At 49.7% G+C, this 24058-nt stretch overlaps 8 protein-coding genes across 8 annotated transcripts; 6 read left to right on the top strand and 2 right to left on the bottom strand.

Moving 5' to 3' along the window:
* The first annotated feature begins 665 nt into the window (after window positions 1–665).
* BJ212DRAFT_1320462 (uncharacterized protein) lies at window positions 666–4540 on the top strand. Its single transcript, XM_041334382.1, has 6 exons — window positions 666–797; window positions 863–1371; window positions 1427–2028; window positions 2093–2269; window positions 2376–2440; window positions 2655–4540. Exons 1-6 carry the CDS (start codon window positions 714–716, stop codon window positions 4287–4289), a joined length of 3072 nt encoding a protein of 1023 aa, XP_041198196.1. The 5' UTR covers window positions 666–713; the 3' UTR covers window positions 4290–4540.
* A 2428-nt stretch (window positions 4541–6968) lies between these two features.
* On the top strand, window positions 6969–7351 carry BJ212DRAFT_1320453 (uncharacterized protein). Its single transcript, XM_041334381.1, has 2 exons — window positions 6969–6989; window positions 7043–7351. Exon 2 carries the CDS (start codon window positions 7150–7152, stop codon window positions 7324–7326), a length of 177 nt encoding a protein of 58 aa, XP_041198195.1. The 5' UTR covers window positions 6969–6989; window positions 7043–7149; the 3' UTR covers window positions 7327–7351.
* A 1231-nt stretch (window positions 7352–8582) lies between these two features.
* BJ212DRAFT_528754 (uncharacterized protein) lies at window positions 8583–10030 on the top strand. Its single transcript, XM_041343414.1, has 4 exons — window positions 8583–8988; window positions 9047–9110; window positions 9175–9535; window positions 9597–10030. Exons 1-4 carry the CDS (start codon window positions 8855–8857, stop codon window positions 9836–9838), a joined length of 801 nt encoding a protein of 266 aa, XP_041198194.1. The 5' UTR covers window positions 8583–8854; the 3' UTR covers window positions 9839–10030.
* A 326-nt stretch (window positions 10031–10356) lies between these two features.
* BJ212DRAFT_1475777 (uncharacterized protein) lies at window positions 10357–11986 on the top strand (the record flags this gene model as incomplete). The annotated part of the gene is made up of 2 exons (XM_041339286.1): window positions 10357–11509; window positions 11562–11986. The coding sequence occupies 2 exons, from the start codon at window positions 10357–10359 to the stop codon at window positions 11984–11986; spliced, it is 1578 nt and encodes a 525-aa protein (XP_041198193.1).
* A 172-nt stretch (window positions 11987–12158) lies between these two features.
* Window positions 12159–14453, top strand: BJ212DRAFT_528756 (uncharacterized protein). The gene is made up of 4 exons (XM_041343415.1): window positions 12159–12288; window positions 12339–12785; window positions 12840–13745; window positions 13799–14453. The coding sequence occupies exons 2-4, from the start codon at window positions 12380–12382 to the stop codon at window positions 14287–14289; spliced, it is 1803 nt and encodes a 600-aa protein (XP_041198192.1). The 5' UTR covers window positions 12159–12288; window positions 12339–12379; the 3' UTR covers window positions 14290–14453.
* A 163-nt stretch (window positions 14454–14616) lies between these two features.
* On the bottom strand, window positions 14617–16013 carry BJ212DRAFT_1475775 (uncharacterized protein; the record flags this gene model as incomplete). The annotated part of the gene is made up of 6 exons (XM_041339285.1): window positions 14617–14759; window positions 14813–15025; window positions 15082–15259; window positions 15310–15517; window positions 15576–15772; window positions 15816–16013. The coding sequence occupies 6 exons, from the start codon at window positions 16011–16013 to the stop codon at window positions 14617–14619; spliced, it is 1137 nt and encodes a 378-aa protein (XP_041198191.1).
* An 89-nt stretch (window positions 16014–16102) lies between these two features.
* On the bottom strand, window positions 16103–18309 carry BJ212DRAFT_1320437 (uncharacterized protein). Its single transcript, XM_041334380.1, is given in 5 exon segments — window positions 16103–16286; window positions 16345–16938; window positions 16989–17862; window positions 17877–18209; window positions 18229–18309. 2 exon segments carry the CDS (start codon window positions 17843–17845, stop codon window positions 16425–16427), a joined length of 1371 nt encoding a protein of 456 aa, XP_041198190.1. The 5' UTR covers window positions 17846–17862; window positions 17877–18209; window positions 18229–18309; the 3' UTR covers window positions 16103–16286; window positions 16345–16424.
* Window positions 18310–18861: 552 nt separating this feature from the next.
* Window positions 18862–23995, top strand: BJ212DRAFT_1260748 (uncharacterized protein; the record flags this gene model as incomplete). Its single annotated transcript, XM_041330132.1, has 21 exons — window positions 18862–18995; window positions 19050–19227; window positions 19286–19641; window positions 19690–19802; window positions 19852–19905; window positions 19962–20142; window positions 20202–20292; window positions 20351–20457; window positions 20512–20653; window positions 20765–20909; window positions 20961–21171; window positions 21856–22008; window positions 22067–22451; window positions 22501–22606; window positions 22660–22713; window positions 22765–22945; window positions 22995–23085; window positions 23133–23239; window positions 23302–23506; window positions 23565–23709; window positions 23763–23995. 21 exons carry the CDS (start codon window positions 18862–18864, stop codon window positions 23993–23995), a joined length of 3372 nt encoding a protein of 1123 aa, XP_041198189.1.
* Window positions 23996–24058: the final 63 nt, after the last annotated feature.

Here is a 24058-nt window from a genome sequence, read left to right as displayed (position 1 = left end):
ATCCCTTCTGTGGGTGTACAAGTCAATAGTGATTATGCACTTTGGAAACGACATCAAGCTTACGACATCATAGCAGCAGAGAGCGGTATGCTTGCATTTGCTCGCGGCGCTGACCTTGGTGCAGTGTGAACCCTGCCAGCCGCTGTTGGTCTATTGTTGCGCATCAATGGGCACAGTGAATACAACGTGGAATATAATGTCAGCCTACATCTCCAGCATTTTTGCAACACACCAACGTGGCATCATTCTCACAAGTTGAGACTGCAGACGCAGCTGTGACGCCAGCAAAGGTAAAGATGGCGAGGACGACACGTATGAACATCGTGGTGGTAGTTGGACACTGGATGGTGAGGGGAAGGCAGGTCGAGCTTTTATAATTTTCTGTGCATGTATGTAATAGGTCACATCCGAGTCATGATCGCTATTTAGTTAGCTCAACAGAGTAAATTCCCCTTCAACCAGTTGACGTACAATAGACATATGCAAATGGTCAGATTTGAATCGTTTGTGCTGTAATTGAACCAACCGATGCTGGTATCATGTACTCGGGCAACCCAGTCAGCGACATTGACGACGTAACACTCGAGCACTGAGCGCAAGTAGGCGGCATCGGGAGCAGAGCCGGGTAGCTACTGCCACGTGATTCACTAGGGATGGATAACGCGTAGGTGACTTCCCATCATTTGGCTGGCTGTCGTCTATTGTGTTGGTCCATGTCATTACAGTTCTTGCCGTATGATCTTCTATTCAATATCGCCCAGGATCTTGACATCGATGATGTGCATAATCTCCAGGCGGTCAGTACATTTTGGTCTCATAATACCATGTTATGATCTTATAGCTGACTCAATCTTTCCGTTAGACTTGCAAGTCCTTGCGTTTGTTCACCCTTACCAGACCCGTATATCGTCAACTAGCCCATGACTTACTTGCCAGATCCAGGCCCCTTCCTCTCCACTCCTTCCAGCGCCTCTCTGATCTTTCAACACCCGCGCTCATTGCCGCTGTCGACCGCGCACGAGGTTTTGAGAAGGCATGGGCGATCCGCGCCCCTCGACCGGCTCGACCAAACCCGTACTACGGAAACCAGTGGTACATCACTATTAGCGTACCCTCCCATGAAGAGATCGATTGGCTATCTCCCATCACCAGCAGCTACACACTCTGTGCGACTAAGAGCGGCCGTGTCTTATGCTGGGATGTAAGGAGGGATATCTGCCTTGCTGAGTGGGATCCGAGGTCCTTGACTAGTTCCTGTGGAGGAGACGAAGATGAAGACGAGGATGATGAGGATAAATGGGAGTTATGGAAATGCCGTGTTGAATTCGAAGAGCGCACAGTATATTTCACCATGGCGAGGGTTCTCAAGGGGTTGCCAGTTTTTCATTTTCATTGATTTTCAGACTCAATTGACACGCCTTCTTAGACATCACGATGACCGCGTGATGGAATTCATGCTCATGCGATTATTCTTCCCTCACGAACTCGACGATTACGACGAAATAAATCAGGCACAACTCTACGTCCAATCTCCAATTCTTTCTCACCTCGATCATTATGCCAGTGCTGCTGAACCCCAGTCACGGCAACGTGAAGGGGACTCCCCAATACAATTAACGCCTAGGGTCCCATCGCCCACGCAAGATCCGCCCTCGTTGATCCCGATTTGCGATCAACCCCCCACCCCCACTCCTTCACCACCCACCTCCCAAACTCCATCACCACAAGACTCATCCCTTCTTCACTCCGGCAGCTTCGGCCCATCCAGCACTACATCCAGCGCCCAATGCTCCCCAATGGCAATCAATGCGATGCTACCGCCTGATTCTGCAGAATGCAGCGATCCCCCGCAATTAAACGGAATTCCTTCCAATCAGGCGAATACAGTTGGAATTAGAGGTGATGGTGGTGCCGGGGAGCCGTACCAAGGACCTGTCTTCTGCCATCCCTCCCTCCGAGCGATGTTTATCCGCAGCGCGCCTGCGACACCCTCTTGGGAGAGATACATCCCGCTTCCTATGAATTTTGGTGAGCATTTGCCTTTTAAGTTTTTTTATTTGTTGATGTGCCATTAAATATTGTGTTCTCACAGATCAACCCCCACCCCCGCCCCCAGTATCGACTATTCCCATTCCAGAATCAGCGCGACCAGTATTCGACACGCTTACGAGCTTCCATACAACAGGGGTCATAATGAACGTATTCCTTCTTGACCCGCCACGTCGCTTGCTGAGCGCTTTTGTATGGATTGCGAGTAGTAATACTATCGGTGAGTATCAAGATCAGGATACCTAAATTTATTCTATTTCCGGGTGTTACTATAATTGCCATTTATTTGAAGCTGCGTACTGACTGCTTTGCGTTGCATATGACAGGATTGTACGTACTCCTTGACTGGGCGAAAGACGACTATGTGTTTGTGGATACCGGTGTTGGATGTGTGAGTACTCTTTGTGGTTATTGTGTTTCCTTCAAGTTGCGTTCCATGTTTGGTGGCACACGCATTGGTTTGGTACGCATACAGTTAATGCCACGTTCTGTAACTCCTCTGCCATTTTTGGCATTTACACGAATATGGTGGCTTCAACAGCACGCGTGTCTTTATCCAGCTGTTTTACCATACAATATTTTCACCTGTTAACCTCCTTTTACAGCTCATCTCTTCCAACTGGTCCTGCATCCTTCACGAAGACCAAATTGTAATCCACAGCGAAGAAGCTGACGCTGCCTATCAGCACTTTTACCCGCTTGAGGTGCTCAGAGCATACGGCTGTCCCCGCCGCACTGTTTCACCGGCCACTCGCGCACAGACTCCACCTCAAGCAGAAGACGGCGTCCCACAGGAGAACAACGGCGAGGACATAGCGGACTCGTTGAAGAGCTTGTGGAATAAGCTCCCAAAAATATGTGCAAGACTTCCACCGAGTAGGAGCATCTCGAAGAATTTCGTGTTTCCTTCTGTGCCGGGGACCTCGGGTGCGGTGGTTGGTGTTCTTCCTGTAGGTGATGGAGATGAAGACACTGAGGAGGAGGATGAAGCTGGTGCGGCGGAAGAAGATCAGGGACAGACCGAAGATAATACCGAGCCCGTTAGTGAGGAAGGACAGACCGGCGTGACTGAGGTATCTTCTACAGTACCTTCCGCTGAGGATGAGCAGTCGGTGGGTCATGAAGAACCTGTGGACGAAGAAGAGCCACCAAATGACGAAGAAGAATCTGAAGATACTCACGAGGGAGAAGAAGAAATCCCTTCGAATCCGAAGAGGAAGGGCGAGAGGCGTACACGTTTCGAGGATGAAGAAGCAGGAAATGATAGTCGCGCAGACGGGCCCAGTGACTCTCAGGGTGGCGGGGATGAACTTAACGCAGGATCTTCTTCCTCAAGCCAAGTCGGTCCCGGTCCTGAACCTGTGCCGCAAGACGACGAGGATGCATCATCCTCTCAATCCACCACTTCAACCACTTCTGGACCTCAGCAGCCCACTCAAGATGTAGTAGGTCCTGCAACGCCTGAATCGTTCACAAACCCTTATCCGTTCCCCCCTTGGTACCCCGAGTCTGCACACTTTGTGCGGCAGTGGTGGCCTACCCTCCCTGGCGTCCCGCGGTTGAGCTGCACGGTTGTTCTCCTTGCAGCACACGACCATGAGACGCACCACACGCGTTTTGTGCTCGCGCAGCATTATTTCAAGGTCCCAATAGCCCCCGAGGGGCTACCTGTTGCAGGAGAATCGAGCACTAGCAGTTCATCTCATTCTGCACAAGCGAACGACGACGACATGCTTCATCTGTGGTATGTCAGCACGCCGTTTGAAGTCGTATGCGTGCTCGAAGAGGGGGATGACGATGAAGATACTAGCGACCGGCCACGACCCCTCGTAGCTGTTGATTTTGGGCACGCAGTATGGGTGGAGTATGGAGCTTCTGTTGTACCTCCCACCCTTAATGTTCGCGCCCGCGCCGACAGCAATTCTCCCGGGATATATGACGCAGATATTGTTCAACCAAATACAGAGCCAGACACGCAGCTTCACGCCCACTTTGCGCATTTCGAGAACGATCATTCGCATCCGCACCCGCGGCGGCGGGTTCCTAAATGCCTGCGCTTCGTTACCTTCCCTCCTGTGCATGGCCGCCGGGTGCGGACTGAAGAGGCAGTGGTGCGCACGCTCGAGATCCCAGAGGAGTTGGACTTGGATGTCGTTGAGACGATCAATATTGATCAGAGCCAGGGTGCTGTAATTTTGAGTGTGAGGGATGGTAAGATTTTTATTTTGAGGTATGAATGATATTTTTGGAGTGGGGATGCGGACGGATGTTTGCTACACAGAGTTTATGAAAGTGACGATTGTGATATACGATCAACCACGTAAAACACGTCCTCCGATGAGTTGGGGACTGTCCCTGGCTGTACCTATGCAGACATATGTATATATCGTACAAATTAAGATCTCTATTCCTCACATCCCCCTGCATAGATAGCAGTACCGCAATGACCAGTACACAGTTTACCAATTGAAGCATTGAGAACCGCAAAATCCACTGATCTTCTTTAAATGGAGTCAGTCACATGGGGCCCTGTAACTAGGGCCAGCCTTAGGCTAATGAAACCAAATACCGTTTCTGGCTTCTAGTCCTGGACAGTCGTGGAACTGATTGTGGCCTGATGCATATCATGAATCTCTACATCCCGGACCATACCATGACATAGCCCTGTCTTGTTTCAAAACACCGCAGCTGCCAAAGGGCGGGGCTCAGTGGGTCATGAGTAATATGTCTCTGATAGAATGAAATAGTCGTTTCTTTGAATCCTCTGTCAGGCACTAAAACTTGAGTTTTTTTGTGTGTCCAATTTCTGTCCTTTTCAGAGTGATACTCTATGTAGGACATTACGATCTAAACTAGACTCCCAGTGTCTCGAGTGCATCTCAGGCTCGCGAATGCCCTGATGTGAAGCGTGCTCCTATCAGTCCGCCGTTCCCGCCGACCGTTTGAGACGCTCTGCCCTTGGGTGAGATGACTGTGTACGCACCATCGGTATATGGTACTGCTGCGGTATACATATGTTTAACGCGTACTCGGCTACCGAAGGCAGCTGGTACAGGAATCGGGAGGGATGCAAGTAACGTAAGTAATAGTTACCGTTCGCTGGTTAATCGGGGACTGTGTTGGTTGGCTAATTCGGCTTCTTTGGCGTGTGGTTCCGTGTAGTCGAGTATATAAGGGTAAGGTTACATTGGTGATGGTACAGAGAGGTGAAAAAACTTGAGTTGTTCTGCAGGGCTGACACCCCCTCCATCAGTGGGTTGGATTGTGCTACAGAATGCTACGGAGCGCTCTGTAACGCTCTGTAACAAATTACGTTTTCCTGATTCGGCGACAAGGTGTTCAGCGAGACTTAAGCTTGAGAATGTAGAGTGTAATTACATAATAAATTTTGTCAGAAGCTGGCCTGGATGTATCATACGCATAGCTGCTGACGATATCATCTCTGGTACTATATCGCATCGCATCGAAGACATGTGCAATATTGTGAGGAAGCTAGCTGTTAGTAAGTTATAATATTAGGCCACGGACTTGTCCGAGTGAGCATAGCTTGCCATGGCTAATCCATTGTCGTAATACGGGATCACGTGTAATTATATAATAGTTAATAAGCCTTCACACTTTGCTATCTCATCAAGCAATCTGGAGTATTGTGATTTGATCGATCGTGGCGCTCTTTCCTAAAACCCGGAATTGAATATTGAATATCGAATGCCAGGCTCGGAGCTCGAGCTCCAAAACATCCCAGTTTTAACAGAATGATGCAAATTCTTCACACCGTAAAATAAGTTGGACGAGGCTTGTCAGTATCATCACCATTCTTGCTAATCGAAGACCGAAAGTCCCCTACTCACTATCGATGATCATGACAACAAGGCAGAGGAACACTGGTATGACCATTTGGTGACTGCCAACTAATAATTCCGTCTGGCTTGGACACTGGTATGCGTGCCAGATGGCCCAGCTGCGGCAAGATACAACGTACATCGTGCCATGACATTCCATTGTGGGCAGGGTTTCCGACACAGGTTTTGGAATGTTTCCCATAAAAGTCATATACAATCAAATGTATCTATAGCTTTTCTATAGAATAATCAAGAGCTGCTAGCGCACTGCCTTGAAAGCCTATATGATACCAATATTATACTCTAATCCATACAGTCAAACATCCACCACTCTACTGAGGCTTGCAGTCATACTGCTTTCCGAGAAATTCACGCTGAGATACATTATCAAAAATGAGCATGCACTTGCATAAGTAAGGCTGGATCTCATAAACCTATGAATGGACTCACAAGCTTACCGTGGTTTTACCTTCCAGATCCGGATGGACGCCAACATCACACCCGTCAACATCTTCATGGCTTGACGTTGTTGAGCGATGCACAAGCTTGACCAACAGCGGATGCGTGTTGCATCATAGAACCTTAGAACGTGCATCCAGTGATCAAGACTCAACGACTTCAACCCTGCACAGGCTGCACTCATGTCTTAAGCTGCTTGACCAGCACTGTGACAGGCTTAACAATACTTACAAGAAACTCTCGAGATTCGCGCCCGCATTGCAGAGGTTCTTGCTAACTCTCAGTCAGAGGTCGCCATGGAAAATATGGGCACATGGGATAGAAGCGTTGACCTAATCGTCGGTGATGAGCCTCCGACTATTGCGCCAGTTGCACTCAACGAGTTCGATGCTAATTCACTCTTGTCAACTCCGCCAAACCTGTCCCTCCTGTCACAGCCGCTAGAATTCCAACATTCGCACGGTCAAGCATCAGCACATGAATATGGATCTCTTTCGCAATCATCTGTCGGGGTCATCAGTAAGCCTGCTAGAGGAGACAGATCCTCCCATTCACCGATTTTCTCAAGGTGAGTTTACCATATTTGCAGCCTTTCAATTATACTTACTGCGTGAGAATAGAACCATTACTCCCCAGCGCCTCCGGTTTCGTCAGCTATGAGCTTGGCACACAGCCATTCCAGAAACTCTTACCTGAAGATGACACATGTTCTGAGGGGCAGACTTTATCTGGCCCTTCAGTCAGACACCAACAGCCGTATCTCCCCGTTGTGCAGGATGACGAGGATAAGGTGAAGTGCATGTGGTCAGGGTGTTCAAGTGTTATCAGGAAGGACAACTACACTCGCCATGTGAATGAGGTTCATAAGCGTCAATTCAAGGCTGTCTGCACTGCTTGTGGAAAGGAGTTCCTGCGTCCATATATGAAGAAGACCCATATGTGTCCTGGTCGATATTCCAAACGTAGTAATTCCTAGACCGAGGAAGCTCCGTACAAGGCGTATCTATTATTGCATGTCGTTCAGTTTTCACCTACATCCTCAACACCGTCATTCCCTGCTTCATTTTTGAAAAGCAATCCAATCCTTACTGAGGTTTAATTTTCCAGTGTTCATTCTATGAGATCTCTGATGAACGCACCTTATCGGACCGGTCGCACAATTTCCACGTCCTGCTCTGAGCCAGACTTCGTATGGTCAGCACTAGGCATACATGTGACATTGACCCACGTTCTTGGGCCCAGGATATGACGCACTCGTGTGTCGACATCCACGGAATCACGAGAGCACAGTTCAGCACCAGAGCCGGAGAAGTGCACACAGTACAGTACTCGTTGCTCTGCCCGGCGGACTGCATTGGCAGGCAAATTCAATTTGTGAGTCTCATAGACGAAGTAAAGACAGTTGTTCGTTCCGGAATCTGGGGTCAGATTGGCGAAACTTGAAGCCTTTTTCAATAGCACTCACCTGTCAGTGTACGTAAGCGCTGAGCTGACTAACCACAGCCTGGGCCTTGACCTACTTTTTTTCTTCACCGCTTAATCGAGCCAACAATATGAATCAAGGTGATTTGACGTCGTCGGAAAACATCCAGATCCGTAGTCTCCCATTGTTCACGGTGATCAGGGATCACTGGCCTATTCTGAGGCGTAGTTTGGCGGCATCAGTGAAAGGGAATATTCCAATACAAGCGAGCTGCGTTTCCGCAGGTTTCTGCCTGGGTTTCTGATTTATTCTATAATTGATATCATTGATTCATGGAATTGGAATGACGAACATGGGCCTACTCGGTCGAAGGGGTTGATGCAAAGCGAATGAAGGCTGTCCTCGATATCTCCCTTCTGAAGATGGTCCAGACAATGTTGTGCAGATTATTATTAATTGCTCGTCTTCGAGAATTGTATAGCCTGAACTGGTCGCAGCTCGATCCCATCTTCTTCGGATATAGTGTTTGTCACGCATTGCCTAGCTCTTGTCTGCTCTGGTATCCAGTCTTGGCGGATGTCGAAAAGTAAGTGGACACCAGGCCACCGGTGTTCGAGCTTCCTTCACGGCACATCTTCTAACCCGGATATGCGACGCCAGCCTGTTCAATGTTGGTGTCTGCCGCGGAATCCAGTGGATCTCTGAGTCCTTTTAAAAGGATTGGCGATGCAATTTGAATATGCAAGCGTTCATTTTCGGCCTGCCTAATACCGATGGACCTGATCAAGAGAGAAGATAGGATTTAGAGTGGGACTTGCGGTGGTCTTGATTATTAGGATAGTTACTTTGGCAGCAAAGCTGGGCCCGCCAAGTTTCTCAGCTTGCTTGAGCCAAGCTTGCGCTAGCAAATTTTCATGGCTTATCGCCGACCATGATGGATGATAGTCTTAATCAGTCCATAGTCGAATAAGAAACATGCTCTCATGTATTAAAATAAAGTGGGACTTATATTCGACCGGTGAGTCGGTGACCCGACTTGTCCTCCCAGGTTCCCCCACCAACCTTTCTGTCCATCTCCTCCATGTCGGACAAGCGGGATATCGAAAGTAATGACTCTACGACAATAACGAGCTTGAAGAAGTACCTCTTCACGGATATCGATGGAGACAAAGCCTCCGCTCCGCTGTCTGCATATTGTTTTATGACTGGTTTTATGTGTGTCTTCCGAAATACTCCGCGTTTCCCAACCACTCATATTCGTCCTCATCCCCAGCGACGCTGTCTCTTTCTCTGCTATCTTCGTATGGTGTGCTTTTCAAACCGGAAACACTGTACAGGTGCGATTTGACATTCTTTGTTACTCGGCCCATCGTCAAGGTACTCATGTATCTATGTCTCTAGCTCGGACTCGCCATCGCCCGCCTCTTCAATGGCCAACATGACCACTCTTTCCACATTGCAGATCAACAAGCCCTCTGCTCCATCCTCACATTCATCTTTGGGGCATCCATCGCCCGCATCGGCGACAAGATGGGCTGCAAAACTCGGGCATGGCTGGCTCTCGGCACTTTAATCCAGACCCTCTTTACCATGGCTGCAGCCATCGCCATCTGGAAGAGCGGACAGATGAGCGTCGCGGATTCACGTGATAATCCAGCGTGGACCAATACGTTGTCCTTTGTCTGTGTTGGGTTCATGAGCGCAAGCATGGGTCTCCAAGGAATCATGGGCAAGAGAACGAATACACAGTTTACCACGACAGGTGAGTTTTCTCCACATCATTCGCTTGTTTTTTGATATCTTATACTGAATGTGCCATTCAGTGGTATTGACGACGACTTGGTGTGAGCTGATGGCTGACCCTCAGCTTTTCAACATTCGTCGACTCGTCATCTCCCGAGATCATAAGATCCTTGCCATCGGCTCGTTGTTTTTGGGCGGGTTTTTGGGGCGTGCATTACTCGACGTAATAGGGTCCGCTGGTACTCTTGGCGTTGGCGCAGGCTTGAGGTTTATTGTCAGCATCTGGTGGCTCTTTGTCCCCGGCAAGGCAGCGAAGCGGTGACCGTCAAAGTCCATAACATTTACTGTAAGCAAACATAGATGCGTTGTAGAACTGATACGAGCGTTGTTTTTTTGTTCAATGATGAGGAACTCCTCTTACGTTTAGCGTTGATGGGAACTTGTACACATCAATACTGAGCAGACCTGCAGCTTCACACCTCACAGGTTTGTAATTTTTGTGGGAGATTAATGACGATACATGACCACAGAGTCACGGGATTATGTCAGTGTCTGCATGCAATCGTACGAATAATTTAGGCACGCAACCTTGTGAAGGTTCAAGAAGTACGTTACGTGGTGATGTGAGGGCTGTTCACCTTCAACTCTTGAGATCAGCTCTTCCCAGAATGTGAGATCTAGATCAATCTGGGAGCATCACATCATATGGAAGACGCATGTACCGTAGGGGCCTACGCCTCGAGGTTATGTGCACGAGGAATGAGAGCTGCGCGGCAGACAAGTATTCCGCATCGTCCTACCCACACTACACAACCTCATCGACCTCACCCCAATCCAACCATGACGTGGAGCGTCCCATACTGGACGGTGCCGTCGTCCTCAACTGCCAGACCCGTCCTCACTACCCAGACCGACAGTCGAAATGCCGCCCAAACGGAGTACCGCACTGAATGGGAGGAAGTATCCCCAGTGTTACTCGACTGCGACGTAGACGTTGTCAGCCTTGACGGCAGCAGGACGCATGAGGAGATGCAAGTACTGCACCTGTCGAAGCTCCTCGACGAGGCGAAGCAAGAGAACCACCGTTTTGAGGAGCAGGTGCAGTCCTTGCTCAACCAATCCATGACTGAGACAAGCAGCCTTCAGTCCAAGATCGCGGAGCTGCGGCAGCGAAATAAGGAGGCTCTCGCTGAGTGCGAACGAATGAAGAAGGAGAAAGAAGATGTTGTTGCTGCGCTCACGAAGAAGAACGATGTCATCAAGGCAACGCTGCAGCAGCAAAACCAGGAAATGCGGCAAGCGCTCGAGGACCTGAATCGCTCCAGCGCTCATGCTCAAGCCGAGCTGCTGGATGCAAGGAGCAGCATGCTGGTGTGCCGTCAGCAGCTCACGCAAAGCTCCGCCCAACTCGAGTCCTTACAGAAAGAGCAAACTGCAAGGATGGGTCTGACAGACCGAGTTGCTGTGCTGGAGGCTGAGCTGAAGGCCAAGGATGCAGAGCTCGCTGAGATGAAGAAGCTCAGCTCGCAGGCCAAGAGCGCAAACGTCGCCATTGCCCGCGATGACTCGACAACCCTTGTGCAGGAATTCAACAACGTTCGGGCGCTGCTGGCAAACTGTATCCCAGAGCGCCCTGCGAGTATGTTTAGCGCTATGATGTCCTCAAGCAACGAGGTCGTCAGCGCTCTCCGGAAGCTGAACTCCGATATTCATCAAGATGCCACAATTATGGCTGAGTCTATGGCCGAATCTTTCGGGTTTGAGAACGGAAGAGTGAACGGGAATGAGGAGACGGCGCTATTCCAGCAAGTGGGCACGACCATTGGCGCAGGTCTTGCCCACTTCCTGGGCACCAAGAGTCATAGCGAGGATCCTATCCTCATCCAGATCGCTTTCCAGACATATATCGCTCGGTACCTCTGTTGGCTCTCGACTGCATGGATTGCTAGCGGAGGCAAGGAAAGGCTTGGTACGGCTGACCAGAGCAACACTAGTAAGTCATATATCTGACGCACAAATGCAACTCTTCACTGACTCATCTGCAGCCCAGACGGTCACCACAGCATGGAGTGCACTATCGCATACTCTCTCCAAGCATCTTCAGTTCGATGATGTCCAGCTTTGTTCTGCAGCCACATCCAAAATCGTAGCCGGTCTCGCTGATATTTTGCTTGTTGCGGGCTGTGATGGCACTCGGCCGCAGCTTTGTGATGCCCTGAAGCAAAAGTTCAGCGAGAAGATTTCGCTGCTTGCGAAGTCTGGCATGCGCATCAATAGGCTTATGATCAATAGCATCGACCGGGGCCTTGATGTCGTGGTAATCAAACCAGCCACAGTGTTCGATTCCGCGTGCATGGACGATGGGTACGATGACGGCGAACATGACAAGAATGCTGCGAACAACCGTGTCCTGTGCCCCACTGATATCGGGTTGTGGCAGCGTTCCAAGGGACCCAATGCCGGCCAGTGAGGATTCTGTTAAAGCCGAAGATCGCTCTGGAATCTGTGGTGGATAACTTGGACGACTGAGATTGGGTGTTTCGAAATTTCCATGGACGCTGAGTCTGATTCTGTGTACTTCTTCTGTATATTGTGACATACCTACCTCGTGTTTCGAATAAGTATCTATCTCTTTTCATCACACGGGTGAGAAAAGGCCCCTGATTGAATGTACATAGGGCGCAAGCGGACATGCTTTCTGAGCAATCAATCTATCACCGATAGTCACGGTTTGATATTCGAAAACGCGGATAACACATGCCCGTGAGAGGTGTATGTTTCGGTCATCTAGGTCGTGGGGTTAAATCTGACAACCTGCACAGGTGTCCTCCATTCATTCTGAACTTCGCCTCAGGTCGACCCAATGTTGAAAAACATAATCATAACCATAAACCCATTCCTTGCTTGGTGTAACATGATACAAGGTCCTTCCACTGAAACGAGCACAGCTTCCAAAACCGAGATACAACACGCGGGGGGTTATAGCCGCCGGTCACAAGACGACACGGCGGGAAGAAAGAGAGCAAGCGTTGAGCAGGAAGCACCAGCCCAAAATATGCGTCCGTACCCCACAAACAAAGAATTGAGGGCCAGGTCAAGGGCCACGATAGAGCATACGGACGAGACAGAATCCTCACGACAGACAAGGACGAAATCATATACTCCACTGTCTCCAACCACTCCGTGGGCCACGAGACAAGAAGTATGCGCTCCGCTACATGTCGGGGTACCGGAGAATGAGATGTGGGCTCCACCACAGGCGGGTGCAGGTCCGTCCCGCTCCACGGGATCTCCAGCTGTCTCCTCACTACGCTACCTCAAAGCCTCTCCAATATCGCAAGGCGCTGAAGAATCCAGGGGCACAAGGCGCCCTCGTTTGTATGACACAACACACGATTCTTCTCGGCAACTTTCAGCCCCTCCACCTTCTGTTACACGCAGCATGAGCTCTCACATGATTGTACGAGACAATCAAAGCGTGGAGATGGAGCAGTTGAAGAAACAACTTGCATCATATAAAAAGGAGAACGAGAAGTTGGCTGGCGAGCGTAAAGATGCTGAAGAAATTATCCGGGACATGACGGCCGTCCTACATACAACGAGGGCCGAAGCGCGACGGCTACATGATGAGCTGAGCAAGAAAAAATCAGAAAATGATAAATTACGACAGGAGGTGGAGCACCTGAAGGGATCTATCAATATGTCACGCTCGCTCGAAGCTAAGCTCCAAGAGACCGAATCCGCGCTCGCTTCAACAAGGAACTCTCTAGATACCGCAACGAACCAACTAAAGGCCATGTCAGAGCAAAAGACACAGCTGCACACCCTCCTCAACGACCGTACCTTCGAGCTGAAAGGCGCACAGAGCTTCTTAACCACAGCTGACGCCTTCTCAGGCGCTGACGTCATTTCCGTGCTGCAGAAGCTCAATGCCGAGGTGCTCCAGAGTGCTGCCTACATGGCGGAATCGATGGTGGATACGTTTTCATTTGAGTCAGGTGGGGTAAGGAACGAGAATGCCTATGCAGTGGTGACGGGATTATTTGGGCAGTCGCTCGCGCATTATTTGGCCACAAAGAAGCATAAATATGATCCACTTCTCATTCAAATCACGTTCCAATCGTGCTTCGTCCAATTCCTCGAGTTCGTGATTTGCTCATGGACTCTGCCTGGCGACGACTCTGTCAACAGAATGCTCGCCAGCACATACGAAAGAATGCGATGTGGTGGTGAGTGTAAACAGCATCATGCAATAGTGTGTATGACGACACTTGCATTCCAGAGGCACAAGCAATTTCGGGGAGGTGGCGGGCGCTCACGAGTGCATACGCCCACAATCACGAAGAGAGCCAGCTCATCGCATCAGTTACGCCATACCTCACGGGACATTTCTCCAACATCATGCTTGCTGCGGGATGCTCCGTAGAACCAGAAATACTTCGCGCATCAGTCGAAAAAAAGTTAAGTGACAGGATCATACTCCTCTTCAAACTGGCCTTGCAGCTTAACAAGATCATGATGGAGGAGATCACGTCTGCCGACTTGAGAACGGTCACAGTGCCTTTCGAGACCACATATTCTGCGGAGCAGATGGAGGATGCATATGTAGATGGAGACCCGGCTGCTGGTGGTGTTCGGGTGCTGTGCACAACGGATCTCGGCCTGAGGCGCATAACCAGGCTGGCCACATCAGGAGACAAACAGTGGGATGACAAGCTATTGCTGAAGCCGAAAGTTGCACTGAAGACAGTGGTTGATAGCATGGATGGGTAAATGGTACAATGTGAGATTCTATGCTTCTTCCAACTTGATCTTTTTTATCACTGTATATGCCTATTCGTCCTGGCTTTGGTCATGTAGAAGCTGTATTACATACCTGAATGTCTCCCGTCCATATTTTTCCTCTTGTTTTGCGCTGGACTTAGGTTTAACAGCATGATCGAGGACGAGAGGAGGACACGCACGTGGTGGGTTCAGAACCGGCTTCTGCTCGTCTTCGCTGGCTGTACTCTGCTGATGTAAACCGTTAATTGCACTCGTCAACTTGACAGGTGGCAGACATTCTGAAGTACGCAATGTCACGTAGGCTTGGTAGTAAGATTAGTGATGACGCACGAGACTTCTGCCGAGAGTCTTGCAGGTGCTGAGGGCCGTTCTTGGTGAAGGCTTTTTATCGAGATTCCGCTCCAGAATTTTATTTTCAACTACGTCCATATGCTCTGCAGATGGCTGGTGGGAAGTTGCTAGATCCATCACATTACATTTTGCGCAATATCACGATGACTGGTTCACGTACAAGGCCCTGGCAGCGATCCGTCAATTATGCTCAATCCAACTTTTTGTTCCTCGTTCTGTTTCTGTATCAAACTGTTGATCGCATCTATTAGTTGCGGGGGTGGCTCGTATTCTTCCTGCGTCAAATCTCTCTTGACTTGTTCAAGTTTGACGGGCTTGGAGTCACTTTGAGAATTTCGTGGAGATGCTCGCAAGAGCGCTAGAGAGTCTTCTTCTACAAAAGAGGTTACACCCGCAATAGATATGTGAGTATGAGAGGTGCTGACATACCTTCCTGGTAGGGATCTAGCTTTTTCAGGTATTTTTGGACCGGGACATGTTCACCTTCGGCTGGAGTTGGCTGATGGCTTTGCCGGTCTGCAGAAGGGTTCCTTGGCTGATTTGTCTGGTTAATATATGTTCCATGAGCAGGGTGTTGCGTAGGGGGCTCGTAAGGTTTGAATACAGACTATAGATATTTAACAAGGGGATAGCGAATTCCAACCACATACAACTTACAGTAACATCAGCAGGTGCCGCGGGCGGAGGTATATGTGTCTTTTTTTGAGATACAGGGACAGGGATTGATGTTGGAACAGTTGGCTCAGCTTCTGGGGTAGGTAGCAGTGGTTTAGGTGGTATTGGAAGGACGAGACTGCGAATGGAGCGAGGGGGCTCAACCCAGCCTGGCTCCGGGTAAGGGGACTTGACAGGAGGTAATGTCCTTCTGAGAAACATTAGGGCAATCTTCTGCCCAGTTATCTAAAGGTCTGAATTAGACGTACAACAAAGTAAAACTGAGATGCCTAAACTCACGATTACCGGGGTCACCGTTGTTGCGAAAATTGTATTCAAAGAAACAGGACGCCCTATCATCGTTTGGATTCCCATCCCATTTCTTTGAAATAATTGCCAACTTATGCTCCCCAAGAAGTGGCTGAATATCTGTCCCGAGTGGAAGTTGGACAATGACTTCATCTCTCTGCCGTCATTAGATTGTGCTCTGACTCAATTGGTATACTCACTGTCCCCATACTAAATATTAGCTCAACTGTCGCGTGTATATCTTTGTCCTGGAGGATAAGCTGGACCCACGCTGCCAGCCTATTAAAGTCCTGCGAGGCGCGACTGCTGGGGACGCGATTCATCCCCCACGGGGTGGTGACGACGACATATTCTGCATTGCGACCCGTGTATGGGGGCCCTGTTTTACTCTTTGCCATCCAGTATTGGTGTTGGTGCCACTTTGAGTAGTAGTCTCCCCTATTGGAGTCCGACGCGGATGAACGATGAAAGACAAGGCGATCGATTACATAATCACCAATCAACCTTCGAACCCTGCTGCCAGTAAAGGCTATTCTCCGGTTCAATGCAGTTTACTGGCCGCAATTGCTGGCGTCGTCACTGAAGGCGGTGAAGTGCGTACAGGCTCGAGTCGTTTTGGGGGCGAAAAGATGGCAAGCATTTAGGTTGACTTGAACTGGCATGTCCCACAGGTATGTCGAGACTCGAAAGGTTCACCAGTGATGCACTGCGTTAATAAACATCAAATAGATCGGTCATGAATACTTTAGAGTAATGACAAACAAAAGTCAAACGAATAGAATACGTGGTGACACAGTCCTGGAAGTAAGTTAGTCTCCTGACACCTCCGTCTCCCTCTCCATCCCATCTGCGATAGCTTCAAGTGCAACCTTGGGTTTCGCCAGTGTGAACGTCTTGTTCTCTGCGCCTTCCCCGTTTCCAACCTTCTCTGACCTCTGCAAACCAAGCGCAGTCGTGCACAAAACTACGCCAGACTGCGCCCCGCTCCCCTCGTCGAAGTCCTTCATCGATTCCGTGTCGAACCTCTCTCCAGCCGCGGCATGAGTGGGCCAGAGATCTGCCGACGTGACTTCCTCTCCCATGGCTCTGTTAAGCCTTGTTGCCATACGGACGATGTTCGACACACGTTCGCCGAACTTCATGGTGAATTCGCGATATGCATCTTCGTAGTTCTTGGTGCAACCAGCCGCAATCATCACGACCACGAGGGTGTCGCTAATATGCGCAACCATTGTTGAGTGCACATCCGCCTCCTGCAGAGCAACCTTCTGCGCATGAGATCGAGTCAAAGCGCGCCATCGGCCGCTGACCGCCTGGCTTTCTGTCATGCCCTTTAGTATGTTATTTCTTTAGATACAAATCGATCCTTACCTGTTTCCCGAACGTCGCCATAGATCTCCGCCAGTGGTTGCTCAGCCTGCAAGCCGTCAAAGTCCCAGGTCATTATGATCCAACGAGAGAACTCGACTGTGGCGGCCTGCAGTGCGATCTGGATCAAGAGAGGGTCTTCCCCGTGCTGCACGGTACCCAGGAGTGACGTCATAGCAGGTCCAATCAGCTCACTGGTTCGCGTACTGGCTTCTTTGATCTCGTCTATGTGTTCAGGCTTGCGAGCGAAATCGAAGGAGTCCGAGATGAAAGCTGCCGTCTGCATGATCTCTTGGTTGAGTTCGTCCACCAGTCTGATGACTTCCGCTCCTGAGAGTGTGTCGGCTGTGCTCAGGAATGCCTGTGCACCCCGTAGCTCTCGTGTACGGTCGTTAAGAAGGGTGGTTTGATCGCTGAACTTGGTCTGTAGGGCCTGCAGTTCGTTCTTCAGGGCCCTCTTTTCGGTCTCTCGCATCAGTAGCTGCTGCTGGTGTAAGCTGAGATCTTGCTGCAGTTTTTGATGCGCTTCAAGAAGCTTGGAGCGTTCTTGCTGGACCTTTTCTTTCTCGCTTTGCTCCTGTAGTAACCTAACCTGAATTTCATCGGCCTCCTTGCTAGCTTTTTTCAGAATGTTCGTAAGCCGGATATTTTCCGTTTTCAGGCCGCTCTTGTCTTGGACCCAAACTTGATGCTCCAGCTCAAGTTTCTTCAGCTTGTCCTCCACTGATATGCGCTTCTTCTCCTCCTCCTCCCATTTCTTCTTCCATTCAAGCAGTCGTTCTTCCGTTTTAACGTCACGGAAGAAACGCAGAGATTTCAGCCAGACAAAGAACGCGCGAGGCCGGCGTAACCACCAACACATGAGGAATGGGAAGCTAGCGCTGACAAGGGCAATGGGCACAGTGAAGCCTTTAGATGGTAAGAACCCGTAGGTTGGCAGGTTCATGGTCGTATTGGTCGCAAGGTAATGAACGTTCACTACATATTGAAGGGCTATGCCATGTGGTAGAAGCATGTTCATTTCTGCCTCGTGTCCGGCATGACGCCCATTAAGGCGGCGTTGAAGGCACGCTGCGGTAGCGTTCCAATTCGCCTCACAGATCACACTGCGGACCGCGTGTAGGCGTGTCGGTAGTCATTTTGTCTTCACATCAGTCCCTTAGTTACGCTGTGGTCAGTCACAGCGGCATGCTGCTATACCCTAGGCCGCGGTGTGTTATCCACCAATTTAGACGGCATTATCCATGGTGCATGACAATCCGGGTGTATTACGTCCATTATACACTGCTGATATGGTCTTGTGATATGACCGTCCTTCGTCAGATCTTGATTTGTATGGTTGGTTATGGTGTCATTTAAAACGTGTCTCCGCCTATACAGGAGCGTAGTCTTGTTGGCGCAGGTTGACTGGAGCGAATGCCATTCTGTGACATCAATCACCGCAGTAAGCCCATCAATTCGTGGAATTTTGCACTGACAATTTCCACACAGAAGACGCTACATTCCTTACCCGAGCAGGGCGCAAGTAGTTTGTGCATCACTGAAGCACCTATCTGCTTAGGCTTGTGGGGTGGCCTCGAGGCATCCATCGTCCGTTCATTTCTTGGTCTGACACTTTCTATCTAGAACACTCAGGAACTTCCCGTATCAGGGTTGGTTAACCACGCCTAATCATTCTCTGGCATCTACAGATCACTCGCATCAGGCCTCGAGACTGACACGAACAGTATGCCCTGTTGCCCCTATATTAGATTATCATCCGTTAAACGTTGTAGGTGAGATGGTGAAAGTCGTAAACGGATAAACATCCATGCGGCCTCTACCATAAGGTATAAGACGGTGTGAACAACGTACGACATCCATCCAGTTACGCAAGAAATGCTTCCCCGTCAGCCGTATCGTGGATCAGTCCGCAAATTGGTCCTTGCCTTCGACGTAGGCACTACATACAGTGCGATTTCCTACTGTATACTTGATCCTGGAGAAGTTCCAAAGATCGAGCCTGTCACCAGGTCAGTTTTCGAATACAACATACTTGATTCATTGCCGATCATTACGAGTATTAGATATCCAGCCCAAGAGCACAGCGGAGGGAACTCGAAAATACCCTCTATACTCTACTACGATTCAAATGGAATCGTCCGTGCTATCGGCGCTGAAGCACGACAGGAGCATATTATCGAAAGGGCTGAGGAAGAAGGATGGATAAAGCTTGAATGGTTTGTTTCGCGAATAGTGGAATTTGTATTTACTTAACCGACCACGCCAAACATTTAGGTGGAAATTGCACCTTCGGGCCAAGAATTTGACCGCCAACCATATCACCGACGATGACATCCCACCACTTCCACGAGGTAAAAATGCCGTCGAGGTTCTTGGCGACTTCATGCAATACCTCTTTCGTTGTGCACGCAGCTATATCGAGGAGACTCATCCAAGCGGATCTAATCTTTGGCGGTCGCTCGAAAATCGCATCGAATTTGTCCTTACACATCCAAATGGCTGGGAGGGCCCGCAGCAGAAACAGATCAGGCTGGCCGCCGTCCTTGGCGGTCTCATTCCCAGCACAGAAGATGGCATGGCACGTGTCCATTTGCTGACCGAAGGAGAAGCGAGTTTGCATTACTGTGTCGCTAATATCCTGGCCTCAGATGCATTGTCGAAGACACCAATACTTGCATCTGAAGATGGCGAAGATGATGACAGCTCACCAGGTCAAGGTGTTGTCGTCATCGATGCAGGAGGAGGGACACTCGATCTTAGCGCCTACTCGATGACTTTATCCCCGACGCTGATCGAGGAGATTGCTGCAGCTGAATGTAAGCGACATGCGATTGTTGGAACCATGTCTTACTCTCCACTCCTTAGGTCGACTCCAGGGTTCTGTATTTGTGACTCGTCGTGCTCACGGTCTTCTTCAAGGTTTGCCAGCATGCTCGTGTTAGCCATGCTACGTCCTTGTTGATTTGACTTGATAGAAAAACTATCCGGCAGTCGTTTCGGCACGCCGGATGTAGTGAAACAAATGACAGACATCTTCGACAGCACCACCAAGCTTAGATTCCGCAACCCGGAAGACCCGTCCTACATCAAGTTCGGTACCGTCCGCGACAAAGATCCTCAGCACGATATTCGCAACGGTCAGCTTAAATTGAGTGGGTAAGTCTTGTAGTGTAGTCTTTCGCAGCCTTTATATCTAACGTGTTGCTACTAAAAAGACAAGACGTAGCAAAACTCTTTGAACCCTCCATCAGCGGCATCATCGAAGCTTTCGAAGCTCAAAGAAAGGCTGCAGGCACTCCGATCACAGTAAGTTGACATTACTGAACTTAATCGGAAAGTGCACTGACCGGCGTGTCACATGAAGTTTGTATTTTTCGTCGGAGGCTTTGCTGCGAGCGACTGGATGTTCGCCAAGTTGCAAGCGTACTTCCAGTCGCTTGGTATCAGCTTCAGTCGACCAGATAACCATTGGTGAGCGCCAACGACTGACAAAATCCTCGTGCTGTGCTCACGGATGCTGCTTAGCAATAAAGCTGTTGCAGACGGTGCTGTGTCATATTTCATTGATCATCTTGTGTCGTCCCGTGTGTCACGTTTCACATACGGCACAGAGTGCAGCGTCCCATTCAACCCATTCGATATGGAGCATCGCGCCAGGCAAAAGGATGTTTTCCGAAGCGCCTCGGGAATTCTTGCCCTGCCTCGCGCATTTTCATCCATCCTGACCAAGGTAGCTTTTTTGACTTGCTTTGGAAGGTCAGTTGCTTAGGCGCAGCAGGGAACACGGGTCTCTGAGCAGCAAGAGTTCAGTGAGACATTCGCTATCCGACGGTATAATCAAGCCGCATGTAACCAAGTCGAAGTTGGCATCATGTCGTACAGGGGCCTCCTCCCCAAACCGGATTGGATGGATATAGAGCGAAGTAGTCACCCACATTGTTGCCAATCACACTGATGTTTACCGGATTAACCAGGTTCATTCTCAACGTTATGCACCGTCCGCGCGGACACATCGAAAATTGCCGAGAAACTCACACCCAAGCGCTCCGTCGAAGGTTCCACGTATTATGCGATGGAGATCAAAGTCGTTCTTCTCTTCGGGTTGACAGAATTGAAGGCTGTGATCAGCTGGGAAGACGGAGTAAGTCATCAGTTTCCTGATAACATTGCTAGCCTAACCTGTGCGTCTTAGGGAGAGGAAATACGGTAATTTCACATCCTGACACCTTCATTTCATAATTCCGATTGCATTCACAGAACTCCAGCAGTAGTAGTTTACGATGATGAGCAGGAAGAAGCCTAGTTGTCCTGTAGAGCCACCTCACTCTCGTGCTATGCGGTGAGTCCGCAGCATCCTGTGGCTTCTCGAGGTTGTAATTGTACGCTCCTATCTATGGGTCTGCTTCCGAATCGCCAAACATGTCATTTGTTTCACCTTTTGCACAATATGATATACCCTCTTCTGAGATTCATAAGGGCTATGGTAGAAGTACTCCAATGTCACATTGTCCTGTGTGCCTGCAGACGGCGCTGATTGATCAAACCTTGAATCATCATACATGCCACAAAACATGTGCTATTTCATTGATGATGGAACGAGGGCCACGCTGCCTCGTGTAGCTCATTGAGGATTGTTTATAACAGATGGCCTGACCTATGTGCCGTATCTTACACAACTAAAACATGCCACCTCGACAAGCATTTACTGGCTCATGTCGCAAGCTTGTCTTCGCGTTTGATGTCGGGACGACATTCAGTGGTGTCTCTTACTGCTTCCTCGACCCTGGGCAAGTTCCTGTCATCCAAGGCGTAAATAGGTGTGATGGCGTTTCTAAAGGGTTGCAGCATTGGTCACTTACTCGGACACAGATTCCCAGCCCAAGAACACGTCGGAGGGGACTGCAAAATACCGTCCATCATATGCTACGACTCAGATGGTATTGTACGCGCTGTAGGAGCCGAAGCAACGCAAGAATACATCGAAGAGGAAATTGACGATAACGGATGGGTGAAGCTGGAATGGTTGGTTTCCCCAATCCACCAGTCCTCACATAGTTTACTAACTTTCATTCGCACAAAGGTGGAAGCTTCATCTTCGTCCTAGAACGATGGCGTCCTCTCATATCACAGACCAAGACATCCCTGCCCTCCCGCGGAACAAGACTGCCGTCCAAGTCCTCGCCGACTTCATGCACTACCTGCACCAGTGCGCCAAGAAGTACATTGAGGAGTCACAGGCAAACGGCGCGGATATGCTGCGCTCTGTCGAGCACACGACCGAGTTTGTGCTCAGCCACCCGAATGGATGGGAGGGACCGCAGCAGACGCAGATCCGCAATGCAGCGGTCATGGCGGGGCTGGTACCTGATACGCCAGAGGGCCGGTCAAGAATCTATCTCGTCACGGAGGGCGAGGCAAGTCTTCACTATTGCCTTGGTAGTGGTCTCGCCGCCGACGGGTTTCGGGTGAGGTTTGAGATGGCTATCTAGGCAAGAAGCTCACCAGAATTTTCAGGACAACGAGGGCGTGATTATTGTCGATGCTGGTGGAGGAACGATCGATGTCAGTGCATATCACATGGCAACAGCGCCATCCTTCGAGGAGATCGCACCTGCAGAGTGTAAGTTTGATCAACGTGACTCTGCATGCGATTATTCTAACAGAATTTGCTAGGCCGCTTGCAAGGATCCATCTTTGTAAGCCGTAGGGCTAAGGCAATGCTCCGAGGTAGTCTTTTACGGTTTTCCTGAAGTCTGCATGTTTGCTTATGTGCTGCAGAGAAACTCCGTGGATCACAGTTCGGAGGCGAAGATATGGTTTCTCATATGGCCAAGATTTTCGACTCAACAACAAAGCAACGTTTCGGCAACGAGAGCGACCCAGCATACATCAAATTTGGTACCATCAAGGACAAGGACACTAGTTTCAACATTAGGTCCGGGCAGTTGAAGTTAATGGGGTCAGGATACCTATTGCCCGTCAATTCAAATGTTCTCATTTCCTTCTAGGTCCGATGTAGCAACGTTATTCGAGCCGTCTGCAGAAGCTATAATCGAAGCTATCGAGGAGCAGCGCCATGCTGCAACTAAAAACATCAGCGTCAGATCTTTTCCTTTGCCTGTTCCACTTAACTGAACAAACCACAGACCGTTTTCCTCGTCGGCGGTTTCGCAGCCAGTGAATGGCTTTTCACGAGACTACAGAACCATCTAAGACCATTGGGGTTCGGCTTTTGTCGGCCTGACAGCCACACGTGTGTATTCCTATTCCAGAAGGAAACTAACCAAGGTGATCAGTGAGTTGGACTATCTATAGGGCTAAGGCGGTCGCGGATGGTGCCGTAGCATTTTTCCTGGACCATCGCGTCTCTGCACGTGTCGCCAAGTTTACGTATGGTACACGCTGTGCGACACAATTTGACAGGAACGATCCTCAACACAAGCTGCGTGCCAGTATGGCCGTCCCACGCCCATCAGGCAGGACGGTCCTGCCTAATGCATTCAGCGCAATTCTGACTAAGGTGACAACTTGTTATCGCATGCCATTTATAGGAAGAATCACTAATACGCACATTTCAGGGCACGGCTGTATCCGAGACTAAAAAGTTTAGCAAGAACTTCATTACGGAGGTAGTAGACCGCTCAGCATGCGATATGATTACCACGGAGATAGTATGTTACAGGGGTGACAGCCTCAATCCACGATGGACAGACTCAGAACCAGGTGCGTGTGGATACTTTCCAAATACCGCGCATCGCTGATCCTCAGGGGCCCAGGCATGTTCTCGACCTTGTGCAATGTGCACGCGGACACCTCGAAAGTGGCACACACCATCAGCCCGCGACGGGGCTATGCTGGGCTGCAGTTCTTTCGCCAGGAGTTTAGTATCATCCTCATGTTTGGCCTGACGGAGCTGCAGGCGCAACTTTCTTGGGAAGAGGATGTAAGTGCCTCTCGTGATCTTGCGCCAAGGTGTGTATTGATGCATGTGCGACATTTAGGGGGTTGAACGAAGGTAAGGAACACACCCTTTTGACCTGTGACATTAACTGCACGGATATTGAATAGGTCA

The sequence above is a fragment of the Suillus subaureus genome (assembly GCF_016647635.1).
Source record: "Suillus subaureus strain MN1 chromosome Unknown BJ212scaffold_3, whole genome shotgun sequence".
Lineage (NCBI taxonomy): Eukaryota > Fungi > Basidiomycota > Agaricomycetes > Boletales > Suillaceae > Suillus > Suillus subaureus.
The sequence above is the reverse complement of the archived record's forward strand: the minus strand, read 5'-3'. Positions and strand labels throughout refer to the sequence as shown.

Bases quoted from the DNA above. Each gene is read 5' to 3' on its own strand.
- BJ212DRAFT_1320462 (XM_041334382.1), top strand. From the start codon at position 714: ATGTCATTACAGTTCTTGCCGTATGATCTTCTATTCAATATCGCCCAG. The intron at 1,372-1,426 runs GTTGCCAGTTTT...ACGCCTTCTTAG, and splicing joins ATGGCGAGGGTTCTCAAGGG to ACATCACGATGACCGCGTGA. The intron at 2,270-2,375 runs GTGAGTATCAAG...TGCATATGACAG, and splicing joins TGCGAGTAGTAATACTATCG to GATTGTACGTACTCCTTGAC.
- BJ212DRAFT_1320453 (XM_041334381.1), top strand. From the start codon at position 7,150: ATGTGGTCAGGGTGTTCAAGTGTTATCAGGAAGGACAACTACACTCGC.
- BJ212DRAFT_528754 (XM_041343414.1), top strand. From the start codon at position 8,855: ATGTCGGACAAGCGGGATATCGAAAGTAATGACTCTACGACAATAACG. The intron at 8,989-9,046 runs GTGTGTCTTCCG...CCTCATCCCCAG, and splicing joins TGTTTTATGACTGGTTTTAT to CGACGCTGTCTCTTTCTCTG. The intron at 9,111-9,174 runs GTGCGATTTGAC...CTATGTCTCTAG, and splicing joins AAACCGGAAACACTGTACAG to CTCGGACTCGCCATCGCCCG.
- BJ212DRAFT_528756 (XM_041343415.1), top strand. From the start codon at position 12,380: ATGTTGAAAAACATAATCATAACCATAAACCCATTCCTTGCTTGGTGT. The intron at 12,786-12,839 runs GTCCGTCCCGCT...GCTACCTCAAAG, and splicing joins TCCACCACAGGCGGGTGCAG to CCTCTCCAATATCGCAAGGC. The intron at 13,746-13,798 runs GTGAGTGTAAAC...CTTGCATTCCAG, and splicing joins CGAAAGAATGCGATGTGGTG to AGGCACAAGCAATTTCGGGG.
- BJ212DRAFT_1320437 (XM_041334380.1), bottom strand. From the start codon at position 17,845: ATGTGTTGGTGGTTACGCCGGCCTCGCGCGTTCTTTGTCTGGCTGAAA. The intron at 16,939-16,988 runs AGGTAAGGATCG...AAAGGGCATGAC, and splicing joins TATGGCGACGTTCGGGAAAC to AGAAAGCCAGGCGGTCAGCG.